The sequence below is a fragment of the Gadus morhua genome, chromosome 16 (genome assembly GCF_902167405.1).
Source record: "Gadus morhua chromosome 16, gadMor3.0, whole genome shotgun sequence".
NCBI classification, from domain to species: domain Eukaryota; kingdom Metazoa; phylum Chordata; class Actinopteri; order Gadiformes; family Gadidae; genus Gadus; species Gadus morhua.
The window spans coordinates 24,178,099-24,195,438 of NC_044063.1; the positions used below are offsets into that span (position 1 = coordinate 24,178,099).

The 17,340-nt window shown below is 41.6% G+C and overlaps 3 protein-coding genes across 3 annotated transcripts; all 3 read right to left on the reverse strand.

Moving 5' to 3' along the window:
- Nucleotides 1–865: 865 nt before the first annotated feature.
- LOC115561639 (trace amine-associated receptor 1-like) lies at nt 866–1,849 on the reverse strand. Its single transcript, XM_030381793.1, has one exon. The coding sequence runs from the start codon at nt 1,847–1,849 to the stop codon at nt 866–868; it is 984 nt and encodes a 327-aa protein (XP_030237653.1).
- Nucleotides 1,850–3,923: 2,074 nt separating this feature from the next.
- Nucleotides 3,924–4,907, reverse strand: LOC115561671 (trace amine-associated receptor 1-like). Its single transcript, XM_030381856.1, has one exon. It carries the CDS (start codon nt 4,905–4,907, stop codon nt 3,924–3,926), a length of 984 nt encoding a protein of 327 aa, XP_030237716.1.
- Nucleotides 4,908–6,883: 1,976 nt separating this feature from the next.
- On the reverse strand, nt 6,884–7,927 carry LOC115561588 (trace amine-associated receptor 1-like). The gene is made up of 2 exons (XM_030381736.1): nt 7,645–7,927; nt 6,884–7,572 (listed from the first exon to the last, which is right to left on the reverse strand). Exons 1-2 carry the CDS (start codon nt 7,925–7,927, stop codon nt 6,944–6,946), a joined length of 912 nt encoding a protein of 303 aa, XP_030237596.1. The 3' UTR covers nt 6,884–6,943.
- Nucleotides 7,928–17,340: the final 9,413 nt, after the last annotated feature.

A 17,340-nucleotide genomic window follows, 5' to 3' on the forward strand; every position in this document is an offset into this window, starting at 1 on the left:
GGTACACTCAGTGGATACTAGCAGGATGGGCTTTATATATATTGTCATTTCAAGATGACGACAGGGTCTAAACAGTCAGCCACTGCTCTGACTGGGCCATTTCCCTGGACTCTGTGGCCAGATGCAACAACAATCTCTAAGCAAAGGGCCCTTAATGGCAACATGGCCAATGTTGAGGGCAGGATGTGTTAAGAAAGGGTCACATAAAGACCACACCTTTACGGTGTGTTATTTTTATTCTGATATTTCTAATTTTACAGGATTTTCTCCTGAAAATCGAACTTTCAGCTTTCTCAAGGGAACAAGTTGCCTTGGTTTATTATGGACAATGTCAAACTAAACAACAAGCCTATCAGTATAATATGAACAGCTTTAAATGGAAATGTAGTTTGCATGAAAATGTACGGAAGAGTAAAACATTAGGTTTTCTGATCTTACATAGAATTATTCCCAGATTTGACTTATATTTTGTAAGTCAAGAACAACATTCACATTTAGCCATAAACTAATTAAAGTATTAGTATTAGTATTAGTACACTTTATTAAGCATTTGTAAAAACACAATGAGGAACCACACAACATTTCTGCACGAAACATCTGCAAAGCAGAGAAAAGTGCTACAACAGAAGTTTGCCTATCATAAAAAAAAGGTTAGAGAGAAACCCAATAACACAGCAGGCATAAATAATATGACAAATAATATCAGTATTGGGTGATTTTGGGTTTCAGGAAAAATATTTTAATAGTGAATAATCAGATTGAATAGGACAGACATTTTAATTGATTAGAATTTCCAACCATCAGTTGATTAGCATTTCTTTTCAGGGCTCCACATTTTCTGGGAGACCTCAACATGAAACTACTGTCACTCTACAAATAGTTTTGTACCCGACATGTCCGACCGAAAGATGCGACCAGAAACGAGGATTTGAAATGCCTTCCTGAACCAACTGTAGAAGAAGGCATACACCAATGGGTTGACAGCGGAATTAAGATACCCCAGCCACAAGAGTGTATCGAACAAGGCGGGCTGAAAGGAGTAGCCGATGTAGGGGTCGATGATGTAACAGAGGAAAAATGGCGTCCAGAAGGACAGAAACACGCCCATGATGAAGGCCAGTGTTTTGGTGGCTTTCCTCTGGTGCTTGTCCACCTTGGAGGAGCTGGTGTTCTGTAGGCCTATGGTGCGCACTTGTCTCTGGGCAACCATGTAGATCTTCAGGTAGATGGCCAGCATGATGAACCCGGGGAGGTAGAAAGAGATGATCGCCGAGACAGTGCTGGCGACAACAGTCGTAAACAAAGCGCACCCTCCTTCACACGCCAAGTTGTTATAGTACAACTCCTCCATTCCCAAAATATTTAGCTCGAGGAAGATCATACCGAAGCCAACCACAACAGAGACACACCATGTGACCAGGATCATGATGACTGCCGTGTGAACCGTTATCTTACGGGGGTAGAGCATAGGGTGGCACACGGCATAATAGCGGTCGATGGATATAAAGGACAGGTTCATGATGGATGCGGTGCACAGCAAGATGTCATAGCTAAGGAAGAGCCTGCAGAACATCTCCCCAAAGTACCAGCAGGTCTCCACGGACCGAATCATACCTGGGAACATGACCAGAACCCCCAGGAGGAGGTCGGTTACGGCCAGGGAGAGGGTGAGGTAGTTGGTGGGCGTGTGGAGTTGCTTAAAGTGAGAAATGGCCACGATCACAAAGAGGTTTCCCAGCACCGTGAGGACCACCGCAGACCCCAGGACCAAGTAGAGTGTGACGCGGACAGCAACGGGGTAGACCATCCTCACACACGAGCCATTCCCGTAGCAGAACTCTGGCTCCATTGAACTGGGAGGAGGGGAGGGAGGGAGGGATAGAGGGAGGGAGTGAGAGAGGGATGGGAAAGGTTGGTGGTGAGAGAGGGTTTAAGTAAATTCAACAACGCTTTCCGCAACCTGAAATAGACATGATTGCATCATTGATATAGAAACAACAATGGCTGTGGGGTATGGGTACCCTTATGCAAAGAACCTGAAGAAAATCAGACATGAAACATATGAATGATATGCAGAAACATCATGTGCCATACAATTTGCATACAATTCTGATCATGATAACACAAGTCATACACTACACCATATATACTACTACAAATAATACGATGTATATTTTTGCTATTGTTCGGTGATATCTTGACTCTTAATTATATCTGTCACATCGTACTGTATTCAGCCATGACAACATGCAATTTTCAGGCTGTTCACACCAAACATATGTGTGCTTGCTTACATAATTTGCTACTAAGAGCTAACTTGATTATATTTCTGTTGTAGTTGTTGATAATTAAAGATTGTGGAACGATTTTTTTGATAAAACATAGAAAAACTAAATTGTCTCTGCTTATCCTGTCCACTGTCTTTACAGCCCCTTGCATTTTTTGTGTAGCAAGTAATATGAGTGGTTTTAGCAGGATATCCATTAAAATATACTTCTGAAAAGAAAATCTGATAGAGTAGGGTTATTCATAAAACAAGAATGATTTGAATGGTATAAATTTAAAGAAGTTACCGCAAATAATGTCAATACATTACCTACAAAACCTGTACTAGTTAAGGAACATCACAAAATATTTGGTGAAGATACACAATTAATTAATAAACATTTCCATTTCAAATTTGACTTGGAGAGTAGCAGTTTAAAGTGTGATAAAGCATTATGTGGGCTTACCTTAGTCAGCTGGAGAGGTAAACTCAGTGGATACTAGCAGGATGGGCTTTATATATATTGTCATTTCAAGATGACGACAGGGTCAAATCAGTCAGCCACTGCTCTGACTGGGCTCTGTGGCCAGATGCAACAACAATCTCTAATCAAAGGGTCCTGAATGGCAACATGGCCAATGTTGAGGGGCAGGATGTGTTAAGAAAGGGTCACATAAAGACCACACCTTTACGGTGTGTTATTTTTATTCTGATATTTCTAATTTTACAGGATTTTCTCCTGAAAATCGAACTTTCAGCTTTCTCAAGGGAACAAGTTGCCTTGGTTTATTATGGACAATGTCAAACTAAACAACAAGCCTATCAGTATTATATGAACAGCTTTAAATGGAAATGTAGTTTGCATGAAAATGTACGGAAGAGTAAAACATTAGGTTTTCTGATCTTACATAGAATTATTCCCAGATTTGACTTATATTTTGTAAGTCAAGAACAACATTCACATTTAGCCATAAACTAATTAAAGTATTTGAAACCAATCATTATTAATGTTTTTCACTTTCCTGGATTCTTCTACGGTTAAGGAGAATGGACTTGAGTGAACCATGCCACATTATTGATTTTATATGAACTAGGGATGTCCTGTCCTGATACACAGCATCTTTATCGGGCAGTTACTGTGCCAGAACACAGGAAACAACACAGAAAATATTATCCGATGTCTGCAGCGTGTCACATGACAAAAAGAGTAGTTGCCAATTAGTCACATGACAACAAGAACTACCGCATAAAAGCTACCTGTAGAATAGTCAAATTGTTTCTGGGGTGTCAGGGCTGGTGGTCAGTATAACACCATTCACTTTATTAAGCATTTGTAAAAACACAATAAGGAACAACACAACATTTCTGCACGAAACGTCTGCAAAGCAGAGCAAAGTGCTACAACAGAAGAGTTTGCCTATCATAAAAAAAAAGTTAGAGAGAAACTCAATAACACAGCAGGCATAAATAATATGACAAATAATATCAGTATTGGGTGATTTTGGGTTTCAGGAAAAATATTTTTATATTTTAATAGTGAATAAACAGATTGAATAGGACAGACATTTTTAATTGATTAGAATTTCCACCCATCAGTTGATAAGCATTTATTTTCAGGGCTCCACATTTGCTGGGAGGCCTCAACATGAAACTACTGTCACTCTACAAATAGTTTTGTGCCCGACATGTCCGACCGAAAGATGCGACCAGAAACGATGATTTGAAATGCCTTCCTGAACCAACTGTAGAAGAAGGCGTACACCAATGGGTTGACAGTGGAATTAAGATATCCCAGCCACAAGAGTGTATCGAACAAGGCGGGCTGAAAGGAGTAGCCGATGTAGGGGTTGATGATGTAACAGAGGAAAAATGGCGTCCAGAAGGACAGAAACACACCCATGATGAAGGCCAGTGTTTTGGTGGCTTTCCTCTGGTGCTTGTCCACCTTGGAGGAGCTGGTGTTCTGTAGGCCTATGGTGCGCACTTGTCTCCGGGCAACCATGTAGATCTTCAGGTAGATTGCCAGCATGATGAACCCGGGGAGGTAGAAAGAGATGATCGCCGAGACAGTGCTGGCGACAACAGTCGTAAACAAAGCGCACTCTCCTTCACATGCCAAGTTGTTATAGTACAACTCCTCCATTCCCAAAATATTTAGCTCGAGGAAGATCATACCGAAGCCAACCACAACAGAGACACACCATGTGACCAGGATCATGATGACTGCGGTGTGAACCGTTATCTTACGGGGGTAGAGCATAGGGTGGCACACGGCATAATAGCGGTCGATGGATATAAAGGACAGGTTCATGATGGATGCGGTGCACAGCAAGATGTCATAGCTAAGGAAGAGCCTGCAGAACATCTCCCCAAAGTACCAGCAGGTCTCCACGGACCGAATCATACCTGGGAACCCGACCAGAACCCCCAGGAGGAGGTCGGTTACGGCCAGGGAGAGGGTGAGGTAGTTGGTGGGCGTGTGGAGTTGCTTAAAGTGAGAAATGGCCACGATCACAAAGAGGTTTCCCAGCACCGTGAGGACCACCGCAGACCCCAGGACCAAGTAGAGTGTGACGCGGACAGCAACGGGGTAGACCATCCTCACACACGAGCCATTCCCGTAGCAGAACTCTGGCTCCATTGAACTGGGAGGAGGTGAGGGAGGGAGGGATAGAGGGAGGGAGTGAGAGAGGGATGGGAAAGGTTGGTGGTGAGAGAGGGTTTAAGTAAATTCAACAACGCTTTCCGCAGCCTGAAGGAGACATGATTACATGATTGATATAGAAACAACAATGGCTGTGGGGTTTGGGTACCCTTATGCAAAGAACCTGAAAAAAATCAGACATGAAACATGAATGATATGCAGAAAGATCATGTGCCATACAATTTGCATACAATTTTGATCATGATAACACAAGACATACACTACACCATATATACTACTACAAATTATACAATGTATTTTTTTGCTATTGTTCGGTGATAAACAACACAGAAAAATGACAGGAATGCTTGACTCTTAATAATATCTGGCACATCGTACTGTATTCAGCCATGACAACATGCGATTTTCAAGCTGTTCACACCCAACATATGTGCTTACTTATATAATTTGCTACTAAGAACTAACTTGATTTTATTTCTGTTGTAGTTGTTTATAATTAAGGATTGTGAAACGACTTTTTCTGAAAAAAGTAGAAAAACTGTCTTGTCTCTGCTTATCCTGTCCACTGTCTTCACAGCCCCTGCATTTTTTATGTTGCCAGTAATATGAGTGGTTTTAGCAGGATATCCATTAAAATATAATTCTGAAAAGAAAATCTGATAGAGTAGGGTTATTCATAAAACAAAAATAATTTGAATGGTATAAAATTAAAGAAGTTACCGCAAATAATGTCAATACATTACCTACAAAACCTGTGATAGTTAAGGAACACAATTACTTAATAAACATTTCCGTTTCAAATTTGACTTTGAGAGTAGCAGTTTAAAGTGTGATAAAGCATAATGTGGGCCTACCTCAGTCAGCCGGAGAAGACTCAGTGGATACTAGCAGGATGGGCTTTATATATATTGTCATTTCAAGATGACGACAGGGTAAAAACAGTCAGCCACTGCTCTGAGTGGGCCATTTCCCTGGCCTCTGTGGCCAGATGCAACAACAATCTCTAAGGAAAGGGCCCTGAATGGCAACATGGAAAATGTTGAAGGCACGATGTGTTGAGAAACAGAGACAGAAGGACCACACATTTTTGGTGGATTATTTTTATTCTAATAATTCTCATATTACATGATATTCTCCTGAAATTGTTACTTTTCTTTTCATCTCGCTCAAGGGAACAAGTTGCCTTGGTTTATTATTTACAATGTCCTACTTAACAACAAGATTATCAGTATAAGATAAAGAGCTTTAAATGGAAATGTAATTTGAATGGAAATGTAGGGAAGAGTAAGACATAGGTTTTCCGATCTTAAATAGATTTATTCCCAGATGAGACTCATATTTTTTCAGTAAATAACAATGTTCACGTTTAGCCGTAATCCAATTAAAGTATTTGAAGTCAACCATTATGAATAGTTTCCACTTTCCTGGAGGTTTATACGGTTAAAGAGAGTCCACTTGAGTGAACCATGCCACATTATTGATTTTATATGATCTAGGGATGTCCCGTTCTGACCGGTATCACCTAACCCTGGCCCAGACGCTGGAACTGAGGGGACAAAAATACATGATCCAATACACGCAGCTTGTCTCATGATAACAGTAGTATCACATTAGTCACATTATAATGTGAGTTACCAGGTGAGTGGTACCTGTAGCGGTGTGGAAGTTTTTCAACCTTACTGTGGGTAAAGTACAATAGTCGATTGCACACCAGGAATTTCCGCAAGAAACGACAACAAAGCAGAGCAAACGCCCTAACCGAAGACTTTGATGTCATAAAAAAGAAAAGGGTATAGAGAAACTCAATACACAGCGGGCATAACTAATACCACATATAATATCAGTATTGGGTGATTTTGTGTTTCAAGAAAAATACATTTTTCATTTTAATGTTGAATAAAGACATTTAATGGGACAAACATTTGTACTTCATTAGAATTTCCACCCATCAGTGGATAAGCCTTTCTTCTTTGGCCACACATCTTCTTGGAGGCCTCAAAATGAAACCACTGTCACTCTGCAAATAGTTTTGTGTCCGACATGTCCGACCAAAAGATGCGACCAGAAACAATAATTTGAAACGCTTTCCTGAACCAACTGTAGAAGAATGCGTACACCAACGGGTTGATGGTTGAATTCAAATACCCCAGCCAGGAGAGTATGTCGAACAAGGTTGGTGGAATGGAGTAGCCGATGTAGGGGTCGATGATGTTACAGATGAAAAATGGCGTCCAGAAGGACAGAAACACACCCATGATGATGGCCAGTGTTTTGGTGGCTTTCCTCTGGTGCTTGTCCACCTTGGAGGAGCTGGTCTTCTGAAGGCCTGTGGTGCGCACTTGTCTCTGGGCAACCATGTAGATCTTCAGGTAGATACCCAACATGATGACCCCGGGGAGGTAGAAAGAGATAATGGATGAGACGGTGCTGGTGACTACAGTTAAAAACAAAATGCACCCTCCTTCGCACGCCAAGTTGTTATAGTACAATTCCTCCATTCCCAAAATATTCAGCTCGAGGAAAACCATCCCAAAGCCGACCACCGCAGAGACACACCATGTGACCAGGATCATGACGACTGCCGTATGAACTGTTATCTTAAGGGGGTAGAGCATAGGGTGGCACACGGCATAATAGCGGTCGATGGATATAAAGGACAGGTTCAATATAGAAGCAGTACACAGTAAGATGTCTGAACTCATGAAAACCTTGCAGAACATCTCCCCAAAGAACCAGCATGTTTCGACAGCGCGAATCATGCCGGGTAACATGATCAGCACCCCCAGCAGGAGGTCGGACACGGCCAGAGAGAGGGTCAGATAGTTGGTGGGCGTGTGGAGTTGCTTGAAGTGAGCGATGGCCACGATCACAAAAAGGTTACCCAGGACTGTGAGGACCACCGCAGACCCAAGGCCCAAGTAGAGGATGGCACGGACAGCGACGGGGTAGACCGTCCTCACACACGAGCCATTCCCGTAGCAGAACTCTGGCTCCATTTACCTGGGAGAAGATTGGGGGGGGGGGGGGGGGGGAAGAGAGAGAGAGAGAGAGAGAGAGAGAGAGAGAGAGAGAGAGAGAGAGAGAGAGAGAGAGAGAGAGAGAGAGAGAGTGATGGGAATGGAAAGGATGGGTTGGTAAGACAGGATTTTTGTCAATCAAGAATGCTTTCCACAAGCAACCTGAAAGAGACATTATTACATAATTGATATACAAACATAGATCCGGGGGAGGGGGGGGGGGAGCTGTTGGGTTTGTTTACCCATATGAAAAGGACTTAAAGGATCAGACATGAAACATGTGAATCACATTCAGAAACATCATGTGTCATACAATTGGTATACAATTCTGATCATGATAACGCCTTTGATATTGACCAGAGATGCGTAATTTCCTCGGCCACCTTAAACAATACATGATATGCCAGAGCTGACAAAAGACACAGAACACTTGATCTTGCATATTGTGGCCCAGTCAGAGCAGTGGCTGACTGTTTTGACTCTGTCGCATATTGTGCATTCAGTCATAACAACAAGCAATTAGCAGCCTTTTTACCCTCAATATGTGCTTACCCAAGTTGCTAATATTCCACATTAAGAGAGCAAAAATAGTCACACTACAATTCTACATCAACATTATAATTTAAGAGCTTGATTAACTGTATTTGAACTGTAACATGTATTATATATGTTCAACCATATAATTATCCCAATGTCTCTTCTAATCCAGCCGTTACAGTCCCTGCATGTTTAATTAAATAATTTCTGCATGTCCTGCCATTTGTTTTAGCAAGATATCTATTGAAATATGCTTCTGAATGTTTTTGGTAACATAATGTGTTTAGTCATATAACAAAAATATATGTTTAATACATATAATAATAATAATAATAATAATAATAATAATAATAATAATAATAATAATACAAATGTTTTTACTCAAATAATATCAATACTTACCACTCTTAGCTATGTAATATAAACTTATTAAATACCTTAAAGTGTGTAAACGCCATATTTGGTTTTACCTGAGCTGGCTGGAGAAGTAATCTCTGTGGCCACTAGCTGCATGTTTTTTATATATGTATGTTGTCAAGATGACGGCATACAAACAGTCAGCCTCTGCTCTGATTGGGCCATTTCCCTGGACTCTTGGCCAGATGCAACAACAATCTCTAAGGAAAGGGCCCTGAATGGCCACATGGTCCATGTTGACGCCAAAGGTATCTTGAGAAAGAAAGACACAATAATTACTTTTTTGGGCCGTATCTTCATTCTAAAATTTCCCATTAATATGAATTTATGTCCATAAATATTTTGTTTTACTTCCAATTAGGGAAAAAGTTGCCTTGGTTCATTCTGTACCATGTAAAAAAAACACTGCCCATCAGTATTAGATCAAACTGTAATGTTTATCGGTATGATTCAACAGTACGAGTACAAACCAAACCTGGGGCTCCAGAACTATGGCCACACATTTGACGCTTTGTTAGTGAAGAACCGACCCGCTCGCTCTGCAGAAGCCGAATCTGTGTGTTTAGTTAAAAATCAAATGTGATAACGTTTACAGGGGAAGGGGGGTGATCTGATACTTCTGTTTTAGGGTATAATGCATAACTTGGTGATATTTTCCCCCATGTTGCCCACACTGCCTATCCCATTTGCTGATGTCAGAGTACATCTTCGGAGGGTACGATGAAGGACTATCTAGACTGTTGTCGTACTTTGCCTGTTTAAGATGCAGAAGATTAAAGCAGTTGTTTGCTTTCATCTACCATGTGTCTTGGCGTAAGTTTCCTACGAATCAGAAAGAAGCTACTAACCCTCATACTCACAGTATGCTTTTAGAACCTACAGAACATAAGGTTCCTCAAGTAGGTAAAAACATGAATTACTTGGAACCCAAGTTTATATTATCTACCGGTATCCCAGCATCTGCAAGAACAGATTGGACCATGTCAAACTGTAAGTGATAAGGGGTCAACCTGACCGAAGCACTGTCATCACTTTTTCAGAGAGCACTGACTCATATTGCGGGACTAGAACTCAATGCAACCTATAATGCAGTGTGTTTTTTTAGAACTCACTCCCAGCCATCAACTGGGTCTGTTAAAAAGAGGGTTTGGTTCATTTACAAGATTTTGTGAAAGGCAGGCAAAGTTAACTGTTTGCCCTCCCCCTGTCCAACAAATGTCCTTAGTCTTTTCCCTTCACTTCACAGGTCATGCCGCTCCCATCTGCAATCGCTTTATTCCCCTCAGCTGAGCTTCTTCCATTCTGCACCTCATTTCCCCATTGGGCTCTCCTATTATATGCCAGTTCACTTGATTTGATATGAATATGTTTTAGCGGGTGTTAATCGTAATTCACTTTTGATGTGTGTCCCCTTTAAGGAAGGTTGCGTGAGAATGTCGGGGCAACACAATCTTACTCCGAGTTCGTCAAAAATCAAGGCTTTTAGCGTTTACTGCTGACGCAAAGGGTGTCCTTGTGATCATTCAACGCAGGGGTTTTTCAACTCCCTTTCAAATCCCTCCACGGCAATATCTGACGCCCAGGGAAAGCGCTCCCGCAAATCTTTTTTTCTCCGCCGATTGGTTATTTGATTTGGCACTGAAATGGGTTAGGGTTTGAGTAGTAGTGGTTAGGGTAAGGGTAGTAGTGGTTAGGGTAGTAGTGGGTAGGGTTAGGGTAGTAGTGGTAAGGGTTAGGGTTATGCACTTCGCGTGGAGGGATTACATTGTAATGAGTTGAAAACTCCCTGCGTCGAATGAAGACGCACAAGGACACCCTTTGCGTCAGCAGTTAACGCCAAAAGCCCCAAAAAAGTGAGAATGGGTTGGTCGTGGTGGTGCAACGCTTTATTTATGTGACGCATCTCTGACTGTGTCGGTAGTCTGTTTTCTGAAATAAATCGGTTCCTTTATATTTTCACCGGCAACAAAGTCTCAGTTTCTGTTCCTACGCATTCCCCTACATTGGTGACCTTGACACTTTTCGGATGTTATTCCTGATTACTTTTCTTAAATGCTGGATTTTAAGGACGAGGACACGTAAGTTGGGGTACTGGATTCTGCAGACGGTTCCATGGCTGCCGCTCCAGGGAGGGCTGTCTCCCTGAAGCTGCCAGAGTTTTGGGAGCGGCAGCCGCAGGTCTGGTTTGCGGGGACCGCCTTCCATTCCGACATACCCCCACTCCGACATTGACGTCTAATCGTCGGAGTGGCGGCACTTCCATTCTTTTCAAATGTCCCTCCACTCCGTCAATTTCTGGTCCCATTGTTGGAGTGGCGGTACTTTACTTTTATACAAACGTCCTGCCATTCATGCGCTGTAGTGTCCTTACAATGACATTCGTTATTGGGGATAGTCGCCGACCCTATTTCGCTGTGGATCTTTGGCCAAAGACATGGGAATTTCGGTTATTTTTAGGGAGCCAGATCATTAGGATCAGCTCACCAACAAGAGCCGGCTCTTTCGGCTCCGAAACGGCTTTTTCATATTACTTTTATTACTTATACCTTTTATAATTCAGCCAAATGTAGCCCGTTTTGGCTTATGATTCATATGTCTAGGACCATTTAACCCTTAAATTATTCAATCCAACTTATTAGTATCCAAAGTAAAAATGACATTTTCGAATATCAATAAATTGCTGTAGCCGGTTGTATTCATTGCATATGAGCGCAACGCTCATCCCCTTGCTTAAAGGGACACTTCACCCATTTGCATTAAGCTATGTATCGTTAGAAACCCAGTCATATTTTTGAATGGTCTTGCATCATTCCATAATTTTCCCCTGAGACCAGTGACGGCTGGTGCTAAAAAAATCTGGGGGGGCGCACTGGCGGGCGGGGATTACAACACAACAAACTACTTGAACATAAATTTTGCTCTCCTCTCCTTCAGGCCAGCAAATTTTTCAATGACTTTCTGATTGAAATCTGTCATTTCACAAACAAGTCTCTTTTCCATGGAGAGCATGGCCAGTGCATTCAGCCTCTCCTGGGTCATGGTGTTTCAATGCTAACTCGGCCAAAAAACTGTAGCTTCATGCTGTTGTCAAGGTGGCTACGGCTACTTTCATGCCGTTTGCATTTTTCAGAGAGATGTTTCAGGTCTCTGACCCCAGTTGTTGTCCACAGAGCTTCAGTGCCACTGCCAACACTTTGAAAAAGCAAGCATGGAAAGCAATAGAGAGCATTGCTAACTCCACATCCAGCTAGCCAACTGTGTTTGGTGTAACACAAACGGGAGAAGCCTCTAGTGTAACTCCTTCCCCTGTCACTTGCCTGCTGCTGGATTTGTATATCAGGCTGCTCCGGTCCAAGCTCCTTTATTCTTTTTTTTTCCTCCACCGAACGCCTCGAGGAAGGATTACTGCGTAACGAAACAACCAAATTTTCGTTTGCTGTCGCCATGTCTCCTCCTGTCTTCTCGACGGGAGAGATCTGTATCTACCTCTAACACTTCCTGCTTTAAATGACGTGCAATTACGATTTTTGCTTCATTTAGTGTAAGTGTAAGAGGGGGGGGGGCTATAAAAAACTACAAGCACATTACAGATCAGTGCCAGTGGGCGGGACTTAGGGGTGTATGGTATAAACTGTTTAAAGAGTACACCAGTGTGAATTTATGCTACGGTTTGGATTTGGAAGTTACCGTGTGACCGGTAGATCAGATGAGCTCTAAGGAAGCAATGATGTAGTAGCCTACCAGAGACACAGTCGTTTATCCATAATATCATCCGGCGCACACAGCTTTTGGCCGTGTTCTATACGATATTCTAGAACACTCCGGGAGCTCCAGCGGGAGACCTATAGAGATCTATAATATAATAAATAATATCATGGCCAAAAGCTGTGTGCGCCTCTGGATGATATTATGAATAAACGACTGCGTTGGATTCTCCGACGTCTCTAGGCCTTCCACATCAATCTGAAGTCGCGGTACATCTGGACTTCAGAGTCAAAGCCAACGTTTTTTCCCCCAATTCCTTCTCCACCATGGTCGTGAATCAATACATGGGTCTTATTTTGCAAACCCGCACCCGCCCTTGCCCGCGAATTACATCCTGCACCTGACCAGACCCGCTATAAATTGATACCGACGCCCGACCCGAACCCAGCAGATCAGCATCTGCACCCACCCCATGGAAAGGGGTGGGTCTAGGCTATATTCTCACCTTTCTCCTTTGTAAAGCGCATTGCGCTTTGGGCCGATATGAAGTTAACTGCGCCCATTCCTTGATTCATTCTGCCGCTGCACTCCAAACAATTAATTTGTTTTCAATGTTCGTTCAAACAGCAGATCTGCTGTTTGAACGAACATTGACAACAATCACTTCTCCTCCATGCTGCAGTTCCCTCTGGACTGCAGGTAGTGAAGCTGATTGGCTGTTATGTTATGTCCCTCACTGAGTGAACGCTGATTGGCATTGTGGAAGTTCAATCCCCAAGCGCCAAAAAGTCACTGTCTGCATTTTCTTATGGAAGAAATTAACGGTTACATTTTATGGCAAACTATGATTATTATTAGATCTATATATCATATAGATACATTAATAGTAGAAAGCATCTAAAACACCTCTGGATTTTTAGATGCCAGAGGCTCTGGGGTCAAGGCGTGCTGACCTCAACCTCAACCGTGTTTAGATTAGCTGATGTTGACCACATGCTTAAAGGAATGTATGACTCACCGGCTGTGGGCAGACATAGCAAATGGAAAACAGCTTTGTTTGTGAGAATAAAAAGAGGATCTTAGGATCGGCAGTGCTTTGCAAACTACTCGGCTTTGTTTTTGCTTGTTCAGCGATAAAGTCTTTTGTCATACTTGCTGCGGACTCCTCGATTCCTCATGCTCTCTTAGTTAGTTGAAGTGATAGAACTCGGTTATTTTCTACCACATCCTCAGTCAAGAAGTCACCAAATTAGAAATTGATGTTACTATTCGACTACATATACAGTGTTGGGAGTAACGCGTTACAAAAGTAATGCAATACTGTAATGCCTTACTTTTTGCTGTAACGCAGTAATGTAAGGCATTACACACAATAAAATGGTAATATTTTACTCGCCACAAATCTCACTAACGCGCGTTACAATGCATTTTAAACCTGAAATTAACTTTTTTGTTGTTTTTATACAAAAATGCCAACACCGTAAGATTCGCAGAGGAGAAAACAATCTGCGCAAATTTTCCTTCCTCTTACTGCTAGAGGAGAAGATAACGGCAGCAGCAGAGTCCAGGTGGGCTGGTTGTAGTCTTTTTGCTAGGTTCTCCTTATCAACAGTAGGACTAGAACGGAGCGAAAAGACTACAGCCAGCCTGCCTACACGTTTCCGGTCAAGGTGCAATGAGTCTTCCAACCGAAATCAATAAATTTACAAAATGCCAAATAAAACAAGACAGAAACTGTATTTCGCTACAATACTTGATTTGGACCATCAACAAACACCACTAACCATTCGGTGAGTTGCAGTTTTCTGAAAACGCACGTTCAGGGTTGTTTTAAGGAAAGTTTTGTGAATACCCATAGCCAGCCATTGTGAAGCAGGCAGGGGCGATTCGAAATGAGCCAAATAGCCGAGACATGACCAATAGTCAAATGTCGGTGTCAATCAGACAAACCAGAAAGGGGGCTCAATTTTTTTTTTTTTTACAATCTACCGTAGTAGACTCTAGCTCTTTTGATTTCATTATGAATACCTAAAGTTACAGTATGTCTATTATAAAATGTATTGCACCATGAGCCATAACTGCGACCATTATTGTACTTTTGTTAGCCTTAAGCCTAGCTCAGTCATTATGCCATACCACATCGCCTCCTGCTGTCTAATGAATGCTGCATTGAACACAAGATCTATTGAGAACACCAAATCCATATTTCCTTTTATTTTGGTGAAAGTAATGTAAAAGTAGTGTAATGCCTTACAATTCAAAGACAGTAATATTGTATTGTAACTAATTACTGTGAAATGACAGAAGCAAGTCATAAGTAATGCATTACTCTTTTGAAGTAACTTGCCCAACACTGTACATATATGACCCACTTTCACTACAGATTCATGTCTCCACTTGTGAAATTGTCCTTTAACAGTCTATGTAGTCTAAGTAGTAATTTATCAACCCCATTATCGAGATGAACCCCCCATCATCCGATAATGCGGCGTTCTGTGCATTATCCCTTACATAACAGCCCTCTATCTCTCCCAACAGTATTGGCTGCGCACTCTCATCCAATACCTATTGTTTGCGGCGGAGGAGGGGGTATATATAAAGACCGGACGAGAAATTGACATCGCTGCGCTGTCCTCCTTCTTAATTGAAGGAGCAGGCAGAGGAAGGCTCTCTCCTGCTGGGATTTCTTTAATATCAAATAGGCCTACATAAAAATGTCGCCACCGGTCCAGATGTGTCAGGTTTACGCGAGAGACATAGGAACGTACGCTTACCGCTTTTGTAAATGCTATATATACAGTACATTCGGATCGCATGATAGGAATAGATCTACTCCGATTAGAAATCGAATCGGATCAGAAATGTCCATGTAAACGCGGCTAGTGATTGGTAGAATGTCGGAATGGTGGTACTAAAAGGTGTCTGAATGGGGGCATGTTGGAATGGCGGCATGTCGGACTGGCAGCACGTCGGAATGGCAGCATGTCGGAATGGCAGCATGTCGGAATGGCAGCATGTCGGAATGGCAGCATGCAACCCTGGTTTGCGCAGGCGGAGGCCAGATTGCGCTGAAGGGAATTACAGTGGATGAAACCAAGTTTGATTTTGTGGTCTCCGCATTTGGTAGCTAGATGGCGGTCAGGGCTATGCATATTCTTGAGGACCCCCCTGCCCGTGGGAAGTATGCTTTACTAAAGGATTTTTTTTTCTTTATTTTTTAACCTTTTTTTTGCAGATGCAACATTAAGAACAGTTTCTTAATTACAATATTGATCTGGTCCAAGAAACCCCAACAGGAACAGGTGGTATTAATAAAAAATACACAAGCGTGACCACGTACTTCAGTAAAAGTTGAAATACCTAGTTTAAAATATTACTCCAGTAAAAGTGGAAGTACCTTCTTTAAACGTAGACTTCAATAAAAGTATAAAAGTACTTGGCTTCAAACGTACTTAAGTATCAAAAGTAGTTTGGTGTAATGTAGTTCAACTTCCAATGTCTTGCCATGTCCTTTATAAACTCGAGTCGATACAATAATTTAAGGTTAAAAAAAACTCTAAATCACTCTGAATACAATGTTTTCTATTTGTGTTATCTGATAGTGATATCAATTGAAACTAGAAAACAACCCTCAAAATAGTCATGCATAAAATGATCATTTATGTAGAACTACATTTATGTAGAACTACAACTTGAAATAATCATACAAGAACTTAAAGCAGAAATCCGGTTTAAAATGGATCTGGTATATGTTTAAGATGATAACGAGATGGGATGTTCGTTTGGGAGCACAAAAGCGCATGTAAACGCATTCTTAAATAGGCTGTTTTTAGCCGATTCTACCAAAACGCTATAAACTGGGAACCATGGGGGCATCTTGTCATGGTAAAAACGAAATCGTTATTTTAAACAACTTAAAAGGCTAGAAGTAGCCTGACACTTCTTTGATAGTATAATATGGGTCTTAAAATATAAAACGAGTCATTGAGAACTTTGTAAGTGTACAGATTGTTTATTAAAAAGTACATTTTATACACAGAATACCATCAGTAGATCACCCGTCGACGCCATTTAGTTTAAGACTCGATAAGTAGATTGACGAACACAGAGCTTGTGTGTTGCTGACAGATGTCACAATCTTTGTGTTCGTCAATCTACTTATCGAGTCTTGAAAACAAAATGGCCGTATACCAACACTTTAGACACAATTTCACGTTTGCGATACCTCCAAAAAGTTAGTTTGTGTGGTGGCATCGACCCTTATGCGTTGAAGAAGAAAGATTTCGGTACGGATTTGGAATTGTACCCATCAGTAGTTTCCCGACATCAGATCACATGCCTACTACTATCAAATCAAGCACAGCTCTCTATCTTACAAGTAGACTACTGTTATTTTATTGTATGGAACAAGAATGACATTTTTATAGAGAGAATTTTGCCTGACGTGGAGTTTTGGGATAGCGTCATCCCTAAGGCTGAGCGTTTTTTCGGAAATGTATCCTCCCTGAAGTTTTGGGAAAGAAATTCACCAAGCAAGTTTCTGCATCTCTGCTCTCTACTAGCAGATCTCCTTAGAAGGGAAAAAAACACAGGATACATTTTAATAGTTCAGTGTTTTATTTACATTTGTTAGAATGGTCATTCATATAATATTTTTCCCTTCTTATTGATGCCACGAGTTCGCCCAATCGATGTCGCTGTCCTCAAACAGATCGCTAGGAAATCCTTTATAG